We start from the raw sequence: 17,527 nt of genomic DNA on the forward strand, positions 1-17,527 counted from the left end.
ATATATAGTCTTTATCAGATATGAAATATGACTCTTCTCCAGATGTGCATATAGCTTAGCGGTTTCAGCTTTCTCTTAGAGGGACTGACAGGTGCGATGATCAAAAAAGAAAGCCCGATGCGGGGCTCGAACCCGCAACCTTTTGATTGACCTTATGATGTTTAAGAGTCAAATGCTCTACCGATTGAGCTAACCAGGCTTCGATGCGAATAAATTGTTTAGAGTTTTATATCACCACATGAATGTATACCTATTCACGAGAGTATTACTCGTGTGTACTTTTTGTACGAGCAAAGTTGGTTTTCATCAATTTAGTTTAATTGTCTATTAAAAGGAGTATTTAAGAAACAATCTACTAGAATACAAGTATTGCTCCGCTCGTTCACACTCGGAGGTTCGAAATGAAATGATCCTGGGCCATCTTTTTGCACTGTGATATGAGAGGATGTCCGTGGATACTGTGAACAGGCTCTTTACATGATCAAGTAATCGAGTCTGCAATGCAGGGTAGAATGCATCATGAACCAATTGTTATAACAACGTCTATTACTCTTTCAATAGAGCTTCTAGAGTGTCTTCGTCAAACATATTGCTTCCAGACTGAAGCGTCTTTGCTAAAATTACGATGGACTTGTCTGTGAAGTCTGGCTTCTGACGAAGCTCATCTAATTCTGATGCAAAAGTTCCAGCCATTTGGCCCAAGAAAGCTGCATCCAACTCTTTCCGATCTCTTCTAACAGAACTTTTTGCCTCTTCGATATTCTGGTTTTCCGTGCTTGTGAATTTAACAGATGCCATTTTTTTGAGTGTAGCCTCGGGCAAGGCACCCAGGCTCGATAGTTCACCCGATTCATTTTCCGAGTCCATTTCTATATCAATAATGTCAATTTTCGATTTCTCTTGAGCTGGTGCTTCTTGTTCTGATACAGAATCTTTCACGGACTCCTGTTCATTCTCAGAGTGATCACTGGAATCAGAGCTTGATTCAGACGAAGAATCTTGAGTTCTTCTCTTTTTCCTTCTACGACTTTTGCTTTGCTTTTGCAACACTGAGTCTGGTGCCATGATGAAGTCGTAATGGGATACTTCACGGTTTAGATTCCGCGATGCGCATCTCATACCTAACAACGAAGGATGGGGTATGGTACACCTCTAACTTGTCCACAACCAAAGAAAATAAAAACCAACTGGATGTCAATGAATTTTACTTTCTTTTACTTAACATACATAGAACACCTTGAAAAGTCTAATTTGTGGTTCACCTGAGTGACCGTGAATGTGAGTTGTACAGCAATAAACTAGACCTTATCCTAAGATTCTAAAACCCGGATTGTGTTAAATATTGAATCAAATCTCTTTATTTTTTCTGCTTTTTACCGGGTCCACCGGGTTGTGCCTTCCTCTTCTTAACCATAGACGACAAGTCATTTACCTTACTTTGCACAACAGAGACAAGCTTGGCTTGGCCAGACTCTTCGGAAGTAGCTTCACCTAGAATACCCTTAATGATGTGCATTTGCTGGTTTCTTATCTCCTCCTCGGGGTCCTTTTTGAGTTCTTCGTGTCTTTCCTCAAGTTCTTGAAGTAATTGTGCGTCATCTTCCTTCTTAGTTTCATTGGATTCATTCTTTATTCTGATTTCTACGATGCCAATGGCATTCTTCATATGTTGTGCCGCTTTCGCTCTCAGTTGTGGATCTTCGACACAGAATTCAAGGGCCAAAGACAATTTGTAGTGACTTTCAGATACTAGAGAGGATACCGATTCGTCATATAATTTTTTGCGGATCTCCAAACAAGATTCAAGGTCGCCTGCAGCTTGTGGGAAGTTTTCAGATTCGAGGGATACTTCTCCCAAGAGGTCATAAGTCTCTGATAGTTTTTTCAAATTGACAAGGTACTCATTTGTAGGAATGTCTTGATCGGATTTCAAATACGGTACTGCCAACCCGTCTGCCTTCTGATCCAAGCCACTGAGTCTTTCTTCAAAGAGTGCTCTTGCAAGATCAAGAATGTCCCACGATGCCTCGAAATCAGATTGTTCCTCCTCTTGGGCTCCCTCCTCTTGCTCATTTACATTATCATCATTATTATGCGCGATCTCCTCCTGCTCTTCATCTTCTGCGCCTGCCTCGACACCTTCTTCCTCTTCTTCTGCGGCTACTTCGGACTCCTCGTTAGCCATTCCTTCTTCGAAATTTTCTTCCTCTGCAGTTGCTTCTTCATTCTTAGAGATTTGATTTGAAGCAGAAAATCCACCTAGAACACCTGACTTAGATACACCGGATTGGAATAAGGCCTTTCCGTATAGAAGAAGAAGATCAGGGCAATCCTTTTCCTTCTCCTCATTGAAAGCAGCACATGCATCGGCGTATTTTGAGGCAGCCAAATCATAGTCCCTAAGGGAATAAGCTTTGGAACCCTCATTAATGAGCGCCTTTACTTCTGCAGAATACATTGGATTGAGAAGTACAGTTGATTGATAGACGCGTAAGCTAAATTACATACTCGTCTAGTCGCAAATCAAATGATTTTCGGATAAATACACTTTTTTAAAATCAAAATGTTTATAAGCAAGATGTAAATGACCAACTAAAAATTTCGTATTAAGCTACTTCAAAAATTTGCTGGCAGACAGTTTGTTGTGTAGCTCTTGGTTTGAGTGGATAGTCTAGCAAACCAGACTAATCAAGCAAGAACGCAAAAGAGATCACTCTATGATTCTCAAAACTATTTATATCACGCCACCTTTATTGATCATTCATCGATGGTCTTGCAATTCTACACCAACCTTGTATCCCTTCGGTATCGAAAAAGACGAATTGGCTGTTTTAGCAACAGCACGCTTTTCTTATTACAAGCCTCCTTCGACTGATTACATTTCATTGCTTCCGTCATAATTTTATTAAAAAATTCTGTAAACAATTAATGGCTTCCAAACCCAGATTCTCACGTGACAAGAACTATTCCATGTGTTTACTTAGCCTGGGGTAACGTCTATCTCGTTCCGAAACCTTTCCAATCTATTCCCCAAATTTTTACTTTTTGTACCATACGTTCCTTCCTATCCTTTCAATTCCTGAGTTACCATATAGAAACAAACCCACAATGTCCGAGGTCAACAGAACTCCTCGAAGAAAACCTCCCCCGCCTTTAGGCGATGACGCCTCACCACACACTCACTCTTCAGAAGATCCCAGTGTTAACAGAGTTGTTTCGGAGATTCGTTTTGAATATGAGGATCCTAATCTAGCACCATTTCTTGCTTATAGCGCGAAAGAGCCTACATTGCCGCCTCTAGATATCACAGTTGAACGGCCCCCAGACGAATATGCAGATACAACCTATGATGAACTGATATTGAATTTCACAAGCGCGAGAGCCAAAGGTCCTCAAGATCTCCCGCCTGACCCTTACTTTGTCCCAGAAACTAGTTTTCTCGAGGAGGACGAGCGCTCATTCTTGCATCAATCACCAATGGAGACACATGGGTATTTATTGAGCCCAAGAAGAGGGTCACATTCATCGAAACGATGGTCTGGATCCGCAAGAAAATTTCAAAATCTACTGCAGCGTGGAACTTCGCCTGCGGGGTCTCGAGAATGGGATCGACTTGGGAGTCCACATCTGTATGAAAACTCACCTAGTCCATCTAACTCTCGCAACAATCTCCCATATCCAGCCGATGAGATTAATTTATCTAATGAAAGCGATTTGTCTCCAGATATATCGAGCTATTACGAGTTGAAAGATCCCACTCAACTGACTCCCACCCAAATCCCTTCACTTGTGAGCCACGACTCAATTCAAAAGCCCAGCATAGATATACCTCAATCTAATATTCTGCAGAATAGTTACTATTTTATGCAGAGCTCTCCACCACTTTTCCAAACATCAGTTGCCTCTTCTCCTGAACTGCCGAATCGTTTCATTCGAACTAGTGCAAGTAGCTCACCGATCAGACATCTTGGCCATCGGCGAAGCAGTGGGGATATTTTCTCACCTATAGCTGATAATTCGAGCAGTCCATCATCTTCTCCTAGGAAATATACCTCCCTGAAGCATTTGAACAACTCCACAGAAGATGAGAGTATTTTTGATCAATATGACAACCATGGTGAAGAGCGGTTTCCGGAATGGAGCTTGATAGAGCATGCAGAACTGTACTTCTATGATGAACAGCTGGACTCGTTCACAGAACCATACGATTTTGACTATTCAAAACTACCAGAATTGCCAAATGTCTCAATGCATACAAAGACATCTTCAGACGCATTGTCTCTGTTCATTAGCAAACAGATCCCGCCACCAGCACTTAAAGCATCAGTAAGCTCTAAAAAATATGGAGACCTCCCGCCAGTCCCAATGGACCTCCCGTCTCTCGAATTTTCAGCTTCCTCACTCATGGCAGGCCATTTTCAAGAATGCCGTAATGTTTGGTCTCTATCAGAAATCTCGAATTGGTGCCTAAAGTTTAGTGGTTGGGTCAATGATCAAAGTATTTCGAGTAAGGATTTTGAAAAGGTTCTTACGAAACTTCTTGTTTTTCACAAGCCAAATCTTTCCGTGGATGTGATTGAGCGCAATGTCAAGCATTTATTGATGAGGCTTACCGAAACTGGACTTGTTGTGAAATCTGGCGAAGAAGATAAAAGAACTTGTCCTATAACTTTCCGGCCCTCTAGTATACACATTTCCACAGGAGTTCTCGTTGAATTGTGTCCATGTTATTGTCGAGAAACTGACTTCGTGTCTAATTCCTATCAAATTAGTTGCTACTCCTCTCTTTGTCCCATCAACAAGCGGATAGCACATGAAAACTTCATGAATGAGGCAGTGGCTGATGACATCATTTTATCAAATGATTGGGCAAACCATTGGGGTCTCACTGCTCATGAAATTAGCCTTGACCCAAGTGGCTCCAAGAAACAATCACTCCTATTCGATCTAATTAAATTTGAACAGACCTTTCTCAATAGGGCCAATTTATTCATTGGGATAGCAGGTCCTGAGTTTATACGATGCGCAACCTTACTATTAGCGCAAAACTCGTCCATGACGATGCTGAAAATGAAGACAGATATCTTGAATTCTGCGAAAGCTTTAGCTGCAATTCATCATTCCGAACTACTCAACCCCTTGAAGAACATCTTGATATCGGAGGGGAAATTTATTCGAAACGTTAGAGAGATCGCTGACGTCTACTTTGCATGGTCAAAGTTAGTAGAAGAACCCCTTCAACAATACATGAGCGTGCTCCCGACGATAGAGGATATTTTGAGCTATGAGGTCTTCAAGGGATGGGATTTAAATATTCTGAACGATCCTCGCATGAGAGAGCAGCAAGTGAATGGCAATTTACTCCTCATTAGCACCTTCAATTCCAGATATCAACAACTCCCACTTCAGCTTGCGGACGTGAGAAAGTTTTTTGAAGAAGATGACGAAGAGTACATTAAATTGACTAAAGCTATCGACAGTATCAAGCTGCTTGGAGCAAAGGCAAACGAGATGAAGGTACTTGCTGACAATGTCCATCTCCTCAAGCAAGTGGAGAAGCATTTAGCCTGGAAATCCAATATGTTCAAGGTGAATTTAAATCTATCTTCACCGAACAGAAAATTCTATTTCAGAGGTGATCTATTTAGAAAGGGAGATCTCAAGATTAATACAACTGCGGTTCACGTTATTGTCCTTGACAATTATGTATTAATTACTGAAAGGCAAAGATCAAACAAGGTTTCCACATTCAAGGTCACTGAAAATCCCATACCGCTCCAATTTCTTTTATTCGAAAACAGAGAGTCTGATACACAATTGAACCGGACAGCAACACCTCCTACTGTTGGAAACCAGCCCTGCGAAATCGAGGAAGATTCTCAAGCCTATTCTTTTAAGATTCGTTACGCTGGAAGGGGAAAGAGTCAAGCACATACCCTATTCGCGAAGTCTGAGACGGAACGGAAGAAATGGATATCAGTTTTTCTTCAAGCCCGCTTTGGAGTTGTTAAAAGATTTGATGCAGTCAACCCATTTGGGGTGGTACTGCTAGAAGATTCATTCTTTGCTTATGACCAAAACTCTAAGATCACTAAGCTCCCAATTTTAGCTTCAAATGACCCTTTACTGGCAATCACAAAAAATTCAAGAGATCATCTCAAAGATCGCAGAGTTCCTGCTGATTTGTATAGTCCCTCTATATCAAGAGCACAGCTACTTTATACCCAAGGCACTTGTTCAGAGACTTTTACATACCGAAACAGTTTTTTCATGTTTTTAGGGCTGCATTCCGGAGTTTTGTGCTCCGATGGCAAGAATTTATGGAAGAAGATCGTCAATTTGAATAACGTGACAAAACTCTCCGTCATCCCAGAGCTAAGTGTCGTTTTAGTCCTCGCAAACAAAGAGTTGCGTTACTACCCTCTTCAATCTTTGATCGATGTATACTACGAGCGCAAAGAACGATTATCTTCGTTTTCATTGACAAACGGTGCCGTCCTCTTTTACGAATACGGGCGCCATAAAGAAGTACCCACGCTTTTTGTTGCGAGGAAGAAGAACTCAGGAACCACTACTTTTAAAGTTTTTGCTTTGGAGACAGACATGAATGGAATTTTGAGCTCATTTTCAGTGATCAAGCGTTTCTACATCCAAGCCGAATGCTATGGCTTATCAATTTTTAATACTTCAATTGCGGTTCATACTAATCGGGGCTTCGAAATCCTTGATTTGGACAAGTTAGTACCCAGAACAGTTCCTGAGCTACCACCTCAGGAGCTGTCATCTAAAAAACTCGATGCGTATTCCAGAAAGAAGGACACTCGGGTAACTGAGCAGATACGAAAAGCACTAGCTCATACTACTCCAATGGGCATGTATAAACTCTCAAACAACAAGGAGTTCTTGTTGGTTTACGCTGATTGTGCCGTTTTTGTCAACAAAAATGGAAAATTGTCACGGAAGTCGATGATATGCTTTGACTTCAGACCTCGCCACTGTGCATTTCTCAATAATCACCTTGTGTTAGTGTGCGAAGAAGTCATTGAAGTTTGGTCAATAAGCGACTTTACTAGCGGAGCAAATACTCTAGTTCAAGTGATTCCTGGCAAAGATATTCAGATGATGAACAACAAAAGTTTTGAGTTTAGATGTGCGAATCCGAAATTGGCAGGTCTTCAAGTTTTGTTTCGGCTAATCCCAAAAGAAGAGTTGTTCTCGGCTGCAAAATCTGCCGAATATATGCCTGCACAGTAGTGCGAACGTATCACGGTTGAATCCCTCGGTAAGTAAATGTGGGGAGTTTCTCCAAGGAGTGCACATCATGCTTCAAAGATCAAGTATATAAGGACCAGGTTGTTCTTCTGCAAATCAATATTTTCGGAATTTCGAAATTGTAATCATTCATATTAAGTCATGGTTGATTTTAACGTCAATGGAAAGACAGCAGTTGTGACTGGTGGAACGAGAGGTTTGGGTCTCCACACAGCAGAAGCCTATGTATTAAACGGTGCCTCAAATGTTGTGATTACATCAAGAAAGCAGCAGGCCTGTAAAGAGGCACAAGAGTACTTGGAGAATGTCGCGCAGCAGGCTGGGAAAACAGTGAAAATTATCGCGATCGCTGCAGACATAGCAAAGGAGGAAGATTGCACAAGATTTTACAATGAAACAATGAAAGCCGTTGAGAAAGTTGATATTTTGGTGGCTAATGCTGGCGCCAGTTGGGGTGCTCCGTTGAAAGATCACACAGTTGCCGCTTTCAGGAAAGTCATTGACTTAAATGTCGTTGCTGTCTTTCAAACAATCAAGTTATTCACACCTGAATTAGAAAAGGCCGGAACCCCAGAAGATCCACTGAGAATTTTGATTATGTCTTCAGTTGCATCGTTAGTCGCTAGCGATCCAGTGGGGGTCTACGGTTATCTTGCCTCTAAATCTGGAGTTTCGCACATGGGTAAGAACTTGGCGCTTCAATTGGGTCCAAGAAACATTACTGTAAATTCATTGGCTCCTGGATTTTTTCCAACTAAAATGTCAAATGGTTTGTTGAGTGTTGCAGGCGATATGATGGCAGAGCAAAACCCAAGAGGCAGGCTAGGCGAAAAGGAGGATTTGATGAACGTAGTTATATTCTTGAGCTCAAAACAAGCAAACTATATCAATGGAATCGTACTTCCTATTGACGGTGGCTCGTATAATGGAGGCGCCTTCATGCCAAAGCTTTAAAGGCACCTATTATGGAATGAAATAAACTTGTACAATGTAATGCAAAATTCATGAATTACCTGAGCTATAGTAAACAGAGTACTTTTCTTCTGGTGAAAAGATAAGCTCCTCTGTAGATCAAAGGTCAAGTGTCCTGCACCGTACGCACATTGCGTGAAGTGGAGTTTGAACATACCAAACTTGGAACAAGAGAATAAGTATTGAGCACCGTAATCCGTGATGGGTGCCACATCTTCGATATTGGACTCTCTTATGGAGGGCACACATTTTGACCGTGAAGAAATCGACCGATTGAGGAAAAGATTCATGAAACTAGACAGCGATCGAAGTGGTGAAATCGACAAAAACGAATTTCTTTCTATACCGGGTATCTCCTCCAACCCACTTGCATCTCGTCTCATGGACGTGTTTGATTTAGATAGTGATGGTAGCATTGACTTCCAAGAATTCATCACTGGCCTTTCGACTTTCAGTGGCAAGTCTTCTCGTAGAGACAAACTACGGTTTGCTTTCAAAATTTACGATATTGATAGAGATGGGTATATAGGAAATGGCGAGCTCTTCATTGTTATGAAAGCTATGGTTGGTCAAAATCTCAAGGATGAAGATCTACAACAAATAGTGGACAAAACCATTATGGAAGCCGACAAAGATGGCGACAACAAATTGAGTTTCGAAGAATTCGAGCTGTTGGTTGATCTGGGGAAAGTTGCGTCTGTGATGACGCTTGATACCTTTTGATTAGACAAAATTCTTCCATACCAAGTATCTGTGCAATTTGAGATTTGCAGTGATTCTTGCAAATCAATCAGGTCAAGTACCGGGGCTTGACGTATCTTGTAAAGGGTTTTGATGCCAATATGGCCCTTGTGAATCATTCGTAGCCGTTAAGCGATACCCAATAATCACTGTAACTAATCGGTAATGTGAACCGAACAAGAAACTATTAGGTAAATATGAGAAAACGAAATTTCTATCAGGACATTCGATTGTATCAAATCTAAGTTTGTTTTGTATTCATTTTTTTTTCCTTATCTCATTCTTATCAGGATGTCCTCTGTATACGTATACTTACCAACTCCACAATATCTCATAAGCTCATAATAAGCATCCCAAAACCCATATTACTACATATTAGACTGTATAATTGCAAAGTTTCGATCAAGTCATTGCCATAATCTCTTCATTGATAACTCATTCGCTTTCATTTAACTCGGTCAGGCGTCTTTGCTTCAATTGTGGACCATGAGCCAAACTTTTGAACTGGTGAACCTAAATGCTTCGGATGTGAGTCATCAAGAAGGATCAAAGAACATAATTGCAGCTGGCCATGAATCTTCTGATGATGGACTAGATCCCTACGAATTCATCTCGCAAGACGAGACGAAACGCATTCAAGTTAAAATGAAGCCCCAAAGCCCCGATGAAACATCAACTATTCTGAACTCCGACCTAGAATCCAATTCTGATTACATGACCAAAACATTGAGTGCATCAAGACTCATGGAGTCTTTAAATTCAGTAGCGAGCTTATCCTTGACTGATCTTCCACATCAAGCCCATACCCAAGAATCACCACTAGTATTTCTCCAACGTAGAAATGATTTTCTTGAAAAAAAATCAAGAAGTCTCATAGCAAGACACCAAGCAGAGCTAGCGGCAGGCTCCAATTGCGTTTTGATTCGAGAGGAAATCCTCAACTTATTCAGAATGCAATCAGAAAATAATCTACAATTACATGAGGTTTACAATCGAGAACTTGATTCTTCTAATGAATTCCTGAAGAAATTGAGACGCTGGGAAAAAAAGAGGATAGGAGTGCTAAATAAGGTTCAGCTGATCAAGAGCAAGAATAATAAATTCGGCGTGAAATTAAAGGACCTTCTCACTCAACGTGATCTGATTGACCTCGAACTTGATTCTCTCCAGAAAAGGATTGAAGCTCTCTCATCCAAGAGAACAGCAATAGAGAGTGAAATAGGCGAAACTATTTCTGTGCTAGAGAGTAAATCCTCCAAGTATGTGTCCCTTTTCAAGTCCTTGGAAAAGCAAGGAATTGAAGTTGTACTGAGATACTTGCAAAGAGATAGTGCGCAACAACACTCCGTCTCGTCTCTCATAAAAATGACACCAGTGAAGACGGATTTCAACAGCGGCATCGATGATATAATTCAGGTCTTGGCTATGCCTAGACTTCAATCAGAGGGAGAAAAAAGAACTCAGAATTTTGAATGTCAGCAAGATGACTCTTCCCTGTTTGACAAGCCTAATGATATTGGCATGAAACCATACGACGCGACTACTTTTCATGACACGCAACAGCAATCAAATGTAACAGGTTACGAGGCTGGGTTTCTGACAGGTGCTGAACAAGTCGTTCGTGTTAAAGAAAATTTGTCTTCATTTCTTGCTACCGTGTTTGCCAGACCCACACGCGACATAAAACACCCAAAAAATCTTGATGATGAACTGAATTTGATTACTGAAATGATGGACTTGGATGTAATTCTACATTTCCTAGCTTCGAAATCGGAAGCACTCACCGAGCTTATTGCAAAAACAACCATACTTGCCCATTCCGATCACAAGGATTCTTTGCGCTGGTCTAATCTCTCAACATTTATTAATTCCCAAGAAGACAAGATTTTTGAGGTACTAGAAGCATCAAGCCAAACCGATCAAGTTGCCTCTATTTTGGGTGATTCATTTACACAATTATACGAGCAGTTAAAACATCTTGATGTCGTCGACTGCAAAAAGCTATACTCAATCGTGCTATACAATGAAACTAAAAATATTGCTTCAGCATTATATCAGGTCACAGGAAGTCATGATTACCTTGACAAAGTGAATTCATTTGTAATTTCCGAGAATCCGGGCACACCTATTGACAACAGGTATCTACTTGAGTCTAGAATTACATTCGCAGAAAACAATCAAACACAACCAATAGTTGGAACATCTGAGAAAACTACGAAACACAATAATTTCAAGAGTTCATTACATGGGTTTTCGCCAAGGGTTTCCAGTAAAGCGTTAAAGAAAGAGTGAATCTAAATCTTGTATGCATTTCTGTAAACGTAAGATACCCCTAGATCCTATTTGGATGTGGGCGGTCTTCTTTTCTTAATAAATATACTAGACCCATTTTTGGCTGGCTTCAGGTACACTCCAGTTCGCAGGGGATTTATAGCCAGCTGATCGGGGCAGTGCCTTCTTAGTGCTGGTGCCGTGGAACAGTTGGCGGAAGAAGAATCAATTTCGGAAGATTTCCGATCAGAAGTGTCCTGTTTTGACAAGTTATCTCCATCCCTGACTTCGGATGTCAGCGAGTACACAAAGGCTTTTTTCTTGGCGCGATTTGAGGTTTGGGAATCTGACGCTCTTTTATTGAACAAGCGATTAGGTTTCTGTGTCAATTCAGACTGTGGTGTTGTCTTTGCTGATTTTGGAATAGGTCTCTGCAAACTGCTAAATTGCTTTCCAAGTTTTGAAGCACCATGACCGGCACCGTTCTCATCGTTGGTATTACCTGGATTAGTCCCCTTCAGGGATACGCTTTTATTTAAGTTTTCCCCTTTTGCGTAGTTGATATCATTGAGGCTCTCCCTTGGAGAGCATTCGCGAGAGTTCGTCAGACTCGGAGCTGAGGACGTGTCTTTCACTACGCCATCTGAAGTATCGGAAATATCAGCTATCTTCTGATTTTTGATTGGTCTTTGGATTTGATCATGGCCTAAGCGAATTTTCAGCGTAAATCCAGGACGAGCGCTCGAGACACAGTTTCTGTTTTCAGCGTTTTGGATGAGCTTCTTCCATACCTTGTCCCTTGTTAAAGATGTTTTGTTTCCTAACACCCACAAAGTTGTTCTCGCACGAGTCAATGCGACATTCATACGTCTAATATCACTCAAGAAACCCACGCTTCCAGACTCACTTGCTCTCACACATGACATAATGATGATTTCTTTTTCTTGTCCTTGGAATCCATCAACGGTGTTGAAATCAATTTCGCGCAATATGGTTGCTCCATACTTTTTTTGAAATACATCACGCAAGTGCCGAATTTGCTCTTTATAAGGCGAGATGATTCCCACTTTACCACTGAAAACCTGTCCTGGTAAGGCCTCCATTAGTTTCTCTACCAACTCTAGAGCCACTCTTGCTTCAGTATGATTGAGGAAAGATTTAGACTTTTCGTTTTGCAGATGTTTACTGACAATGTCAAAGAATCTGTAAGGTGAGAGAAGCGTATTTGAATGCCATGGTCGAGTGTTTTTCTCGAGCATACCCTCGCCGTCAGTTAATCTAGAATTGTAAAATTCTAGACTTGGGAATTTGGATATTTGAGGATGCATACGATATTGAACATCAAGTAGATAAACAGACTCTGGGTGCTTACGTTGCATACGAACGAATAGACTCTCTTCGTATTTTAGAGACGCTGCTTTCTGGGACAAAACAGTTGGAGGCAATTGATTGGGATCACCGACCATGACACATTTTTTGCATCCATACCTTAACGGAATTATGGCTGATAATTCCACACACTGACATGCTTCATCAACAATGACTTGATCGAACTTGATATACATGCTGGCCAAAAAATCGTGAGCTGAACCAGACAAAGTAGAGCATATCACCTGCGCTTCGCTAATAAGTTTTGCCTGCACTCTTCTCTTTTCAATTTCTCTAGACCTGACCGCGACAGAGACATTCTCCCTCTGCTCGTCAAGTCGTTTTCCAAGTTCACTTCTTTTTTTGTTCACTTCTCGGAGTTCTTTTTCCAATTTGAGAACTTCATCATCTTTTAAATCACCTTTGAGTGCTTCACGAATACGATCTCTCTCAGCAAGACACTTATTATGATCTAAGCGAATTTGTGGATTTACGGAGACTTGATCATTTCTCTCACGAAGATGTCTGTCGACAAGTTCTTCCAAACTCAAATCTCGGACTGATGCGTTCATAGCATCGGACCTACCAAGACGGATGATTTTGGGGACATACTGTTCCCCATTTTCTTTGAGAACACCATCTTTTAAACGCAAAACTAGTTCATCGACTGCAGCATTACTGGGAGCACAGATCAATACTTTTGACACTGGTTTTTGATCGACCTGATTGCCCGAAGTACCTGGAGTACTAATCGCTACTGTACTACTCCTTTCACTTTTCGATATGAAATGACCCACAATTCCAAGAATCGTCTTGGTTTTACCTGTGCCTGGCGGCCCCTGAATGAGAGAAAATCCTTCACTCTGACTTGAGCCAATAATTGCAGCTGCTTGCGACTCGTTTACACCTAACTTTTTGCACATGGATTCTGCGAGCGTTTTGGAAATCTTGATCGGTTGAGCGGGCAGCGCCGTTAAAATATCATCACATAGATCATAATATTGAAGCCCCTTTAAAGACAGATATTCTCTCTCAATAGTAACCATTTGCATGACTTTCATACCAACAACTATGGATTTTGGGGTAAGAATTCCCATCATCAGGCCCTGGGGAAAGACTCGTACTGTTACGTCACAATAGTCTGGATTAGCAAATTTTACTTCTCTCACTTTGCCGAGACAGGTTTGACTGTCGGAAGCCTTAAGATATCTTGCTATTTCTTGAGGGTCTGTCAAGCCTTTGTCAGCCACATATCCCAAGACTAATAAATCCGATTCACCAATTTTGAGTTGCTGTAAAACAACTCGCTTCACCGAAAGGTAAACATCAAAGAAACCATCACATGTCGTTCTACTACCGACCAAGAGCTCAAACCCCAGCTCCTGGCCAGTTGTTCTAGATGATTGGATTCCTTGCCAACATTCAAGCATCAATAGAGGCTCAATCTCTTCTGTATAGTTTTTAGCACTGGTATATGAGTCTGCCTTCATTTTGTAGCATTCCCTATTCTCGGTAGGGTATTCACTGTTTGAGTTGTAGTTCCATTTCAAGATGGTTGAGTAAAGAGGCTTCAAATTGATGTTTAAACGCAAACGCATTCTTTCTTCTTCTTTTTGCTCGTTATTAATCTTTTTTGGAGCTGCGACTTTCGAAACTGGTCGCCCGTTCATATCCAACTCAATGATTTTAGTTTTCTTTTTGCTATCAAAAAATAGATCTGACGTGTCAACATCATCCTCGTCCCCGGAGGAGTCACTTTCAACCTTTTTTGTTTTAAGAGTATTTAAAGACCTTCCGACCACTGGAGCTTTGTTATTGAAACCAGCCGGGCGTGCCGGAGCTGGGTTTATGGATGCCGATTTGAGAGTGGATCTGTTAGACTTTAACTCGTTTCGAATTGCTTCTAAATTAGTTGGCTTGAAAGGCTGAGGTGGAGGGGGAGCAACTGGGGGCTTGGATGTCACAATACCAAACCTGGAGAGGTTGATTTGCTTGAGTTCTTTAGGCTTTTGGAAATTAAATTTTGCAGATTCAGCAGGAACCGTCTTCAGAATCAAAGACGGAGTCGTGGAGCGGCTTGGATTTGTATCTTTCTTAGCTTCCTCGACAACATAAGCAACTAAATTCGAATCAAATTCACTAGCCTTGGCTAAAACTTCATCTCGCTGCTGCTGGCTCAATTTGTTGTTAAATTTCTTAGCTTTTGCTCCGTACTTAGCGAATGTAATGATGAAATCTTTGTCCACATTCACATTCAATTCTTTAGCCAAGTCGAATCCTTTGAAGACCAATTCAACGCAAGATTTTAAAAGAGACAAGTCACCTAGTCTCAACCAAACAATAACATGAGTGAAAGTAGTCATAAAAGGCTCAAAAAGTGGCTTCACAAGTGAATCATCGCCAAAAAAGTCTATCAACGCACGGAACGAATCCAACAAGAGATGACTTGTATCAAGTGTATCTCTCGTGAACTCTATCAAATCATCTAGATGGTAGAGATTCGCCCAAATTAAGGTCTCCTTATAGATCATCACAAGAAATGACCAGCAACTATTCCACAATCTTCTTATTTCTGGTTTTGCTTCAGTGTGGCTAGTTGACTGAGTGTTCAAAATACCCGACAAAGGATCAAGAAGCGACCGCACAACATCCATGAGAATTCTGAGAGTCTTCGGGCATGGCTCGAAGAATTTCATTGTAGTGATTGTATCTAGGCATGCTATGAATGACTTCAAATTAGAGACTAGAGAAAAGTCAAAGAGGAAAAAAATAGCCTCATATCGGCCCTCAGTATCTTTAATTTGAGATACAATAGATAATGCTGCAGAGCTAACCTCTGGATTGAACATGCAACTCCAAAGACTATGGAGAACGTTGTCCGATAATAAAAATTGTTTCAATTTTTCTGGATCGAGCATAGCAAGTTTTTCTAAAATCGCGATGATGTTATTGTTGAGAATCTTGGAGTCACGATCATGAATTTTTTGTGCTGCCTCTAATTCTTGGCCCACCTTCAGATTTTTTTTCTCTTTGAAAGATATTATTCTGGACACGTCACAAAACGATTCCAAGGCCATCAAAGAAAATTCTGAATTGGCCATTGTAACTAACTTGAGTTCGTTCCATAACTTGACGTTCAGCTCAGAAAGACTTGGAATTTCTTTTTTGCCAATTAATGCAGAGTTATGTCCTCCAACAGAGATATCGTACCTCAAACAGAATTGTATGAGCATCCCAGCCTTAGGAAACCCTCCATTTCTTGCGGCTTTTACAAAATAGGTAGGATTTCTTTCAACAGCGGAGCGTATATCACGCATCTTCAAAAGAGATACCGATTCTGTCAAAGCATTCTGATCAACGCAACTTGAAAGAAGCTCAATTACAACATTAGTGATGGGCATAGAATCCGATAAGTTCAAGGAAATGAAGAAATTGGAGAGTTTAATGGCTGCGACTTGTTTTTGTGGGCCAACCAAACTGTTGACAAAGGGTTGAGTCCAGCCTAATAGATCGTCTAGCATTTGCTGGGATCCAAGTTCAGTTGAAGTTCTGAGTTGATTAGCAAAGTGAGGATTCGAAGGAACAGTCTCAATAATGAAGGAGAAATGACACTCTTCTGCGTTTTTCCAGAATTCTGATCCATACATATCAAGAAACTGGCGTAATACGCGAAGCAATGACGGGAGAGGCAAATCAAGATTAGCCATAATGTTGTTGAAAAGTGTCTTAATGACGGGATAGAGCCTGAGCTTTGTATGATTGCTCATAGCCTCCAATTCTGCTGGTTTAATTAATTTTTTGATCTCGGTAGGAGGACAAATCTTAAGGAGAACAGAAAGCATTCTCCAAAAGCGAAGACTTAGCTCCTGAGAGAAAAATTGACTATCTTGTAGGCGGAAAAAATGGTAAAAGAATTCTTCGCACACATAGGAATCAAGTTTCAGCATACCATCGGGGAGAGAGGTCAAAAAAGAGTTAGCGAAATATGACTCGGTTTCATTCCCTTCTACTAAGTATAATATGTGAGATGAAAGGATACTGTTCATAAATTCGTCGTCTTTTAAGCTCATTTTGCTTAGCCGATTAGAGACCTTTTCCCGAAGCTCGGGTTTCATGCGAAGAAGTGGTGCATTTGAAAGGCACATGTAATCCAAGAGATCAGTTTGTGATTTGTTAAGCTCATTGGCTTCAAGTAATTGGAATCTCTTCTCAATGATTGTAAATATCCATTCGTTAACAATATCGAGGAATTGCAAAACCTGGCCCACGGAAATGTTGCGGACCAAAATAAACCGCGATCGTATATCGTTAAGGCACTCATAGAATGAACAAACACATTTTGCACACAGATTTAAGCTTCGTTCAAATCGGGACTCGATAATTTGGCGTGGAGCACTTGTGGTGCCTGGAAATGAGAACATTATCAAGGTATGCCCCGAGATAACCTTCAAGCTAGGGGTACAAAAGAGATGAATTGTATTTTCTAATTCTTCCAGCAGTAGAAGCAGCATGCACCGCATGAAAATCTGTGTTTGGGTTTGAGAATCAACAGCAATTTCATGGCTATTGGTGATGTCAGCGGATAGGCTTTGAAGACCTTGTGAATCCATTTTAATATGCAAACGGCTATGAAATATAATAAAGAAGTCCTAGTTCTAAAAATGAGTGGGATTTATGCTAAAGAGGGAGTATTTGGGAGGCAATTTCAATACCAGCTCCAATGATCAGAAGACTTGATCTATAGTACAGGAGATGAGGTCGCTGTGTAGATGCGTGAAACACGCGACCTCAGGCACAAAACTAAGCTTAACATTGAGATCCATCAAGAGCATTTTTATTAGTTGGCCACGAAACTTCTTATACCATTTTCGGAATTTTTTCTGTCACAAATTAACAAGAGTCT

At 40.9% G+C, this 17,527-nt stretch overlaps 6 protein-coding genes and 1 non-coding gene across 7 annotated transcripts; 3 read left to right on the forward strand and 4 right to left on the reverse strand.

Annotated features, from left to right (window-relative positions):
- Positions 1 to 111: 111 nt before the first annotated feature.
- Positions 112 to 199, reverse strand: PUMCH_000308. The gene has a single exon. It is a non-coding gene; the product is annotated as a tRNA-Lys (tRNA).
- Positions 200 to 546: 347 nt separating this feature from the next.
- Positions 547 to 1,119, reverse strand: PUMCH_000309 (uncharacterized protein; the record flags this gene model as incomplete). Its single annotated transcript, XM_063019401.1, has 1 exon — positions 547 to 1,119. The coding sequence occupies one exon, from the start codon at positions 1,117 to 1,119 to the stop codon at positions 547 to 549; it is 573 nt and encodes a 190-aa protein (XP_062875471.1).
- Positions 1,120 to 1,357: 238 nt separating this feature from the next.
- PUMCH_000310 (uncharacterized protein) lies at positions 1,358 to 2,458 on the reverse strand (the record flags this gene model as incomplete). The annotated part of the gene is made up of 1 exon (XM_063019402.1): positions 1,358 to 2,458. One exon carries the CDS (start codon positions 2,456 to 2,458, stop codon positions 1,358 to 1,360), a length of 1,101 nt encoding a protein of 366 aa, XP_062875472.1.
- A 650-nt stretch (positions 2,459 to 3,108) lies between these two features.
- Positions 3,109 to 7,254, forward strand: PUMCH_000311 (uncharacterized protein; the record flags this gene model as incomplete). Its single annotated transcript, XM_063019403.1, has 1 exon — positions 3,109 to 7,254. The coding sequence occupies one exon, from the start codon at positions 3,109 to 3,111 to the stop codon at positions 7,252 to 7,254; it is 4,146 nt and encodes a 1,381-aa protein (XP_062875473.1).
- A 159-nt stretch (positions 7,255 to 7,413) lies between these two features.
- Positions 7,414 to 8,226, forward strand: PUMCH_000312 (uncharacterized protein; the record flags this gene model as incomplete). Its single annotated transcript, XM_063019404.1, has 1 exon — positions 7,414 to 8,226. The coding sequence occupies one exon, from the start codon at positions 7,414 to 7,416 to the stop codon at positions 8,224 to 8,226; it is 813 nt and encodes a 270-aa protein (XP_062875474.1).
- Positions 8,227 to 9,471: 1,245 nt separating this feature from the next.
- Positions 9,472 to 11,277, forward strand: PUMCH_000313 (uncharacterized protein; the record flags this gene model as incomplete). The annotated part of the gene is made up of 1 exon (XM_063019405.1): positions 9,472 to 11,277. The coding sequence occupies one exon, from the start codon at positions 9,472 to 9,474 to the stop codon at positions 11,275 to 11,277; it is 1,806 nt and encodes a 601-aa protein (XP_062875475.1).
- Positions 11,278 to 11,324: 47 nt separating this feature from the next.
- On the reverse strand, positions 11,325 to 17,234 carry PUMCH_000314 (uncharacterized protein; the record flags this gene model as incomplete). The annotated part of the gene is made up of 1 exon (XM_063019406.1): positions 11,325 to 17,234. One exon carries the CDS (start codon positions 17,232 to 17,234, stop codon positions 11,325 to 11,327), a length of 5,910 nt encoding a protein of 1,969 aa, XP_062875476.1.
- Positions 17,235 to 17,527: the final 293 nt, after the last annotated feature.

The sequence above is a fragment of the Australozyma saopauloensis genome, chromosome 1 (assembly GCF_035610405.1).
Source record: "Australozyma saopauloensis chromosome 1, complete sequence".
Lineage (NCBI taxonomy): Eukaryota > Fungi > Ascomycota > Pichiomycetes > Serinales > Metschnikowiaceae > Australozyma > Australozyma saopauloensis.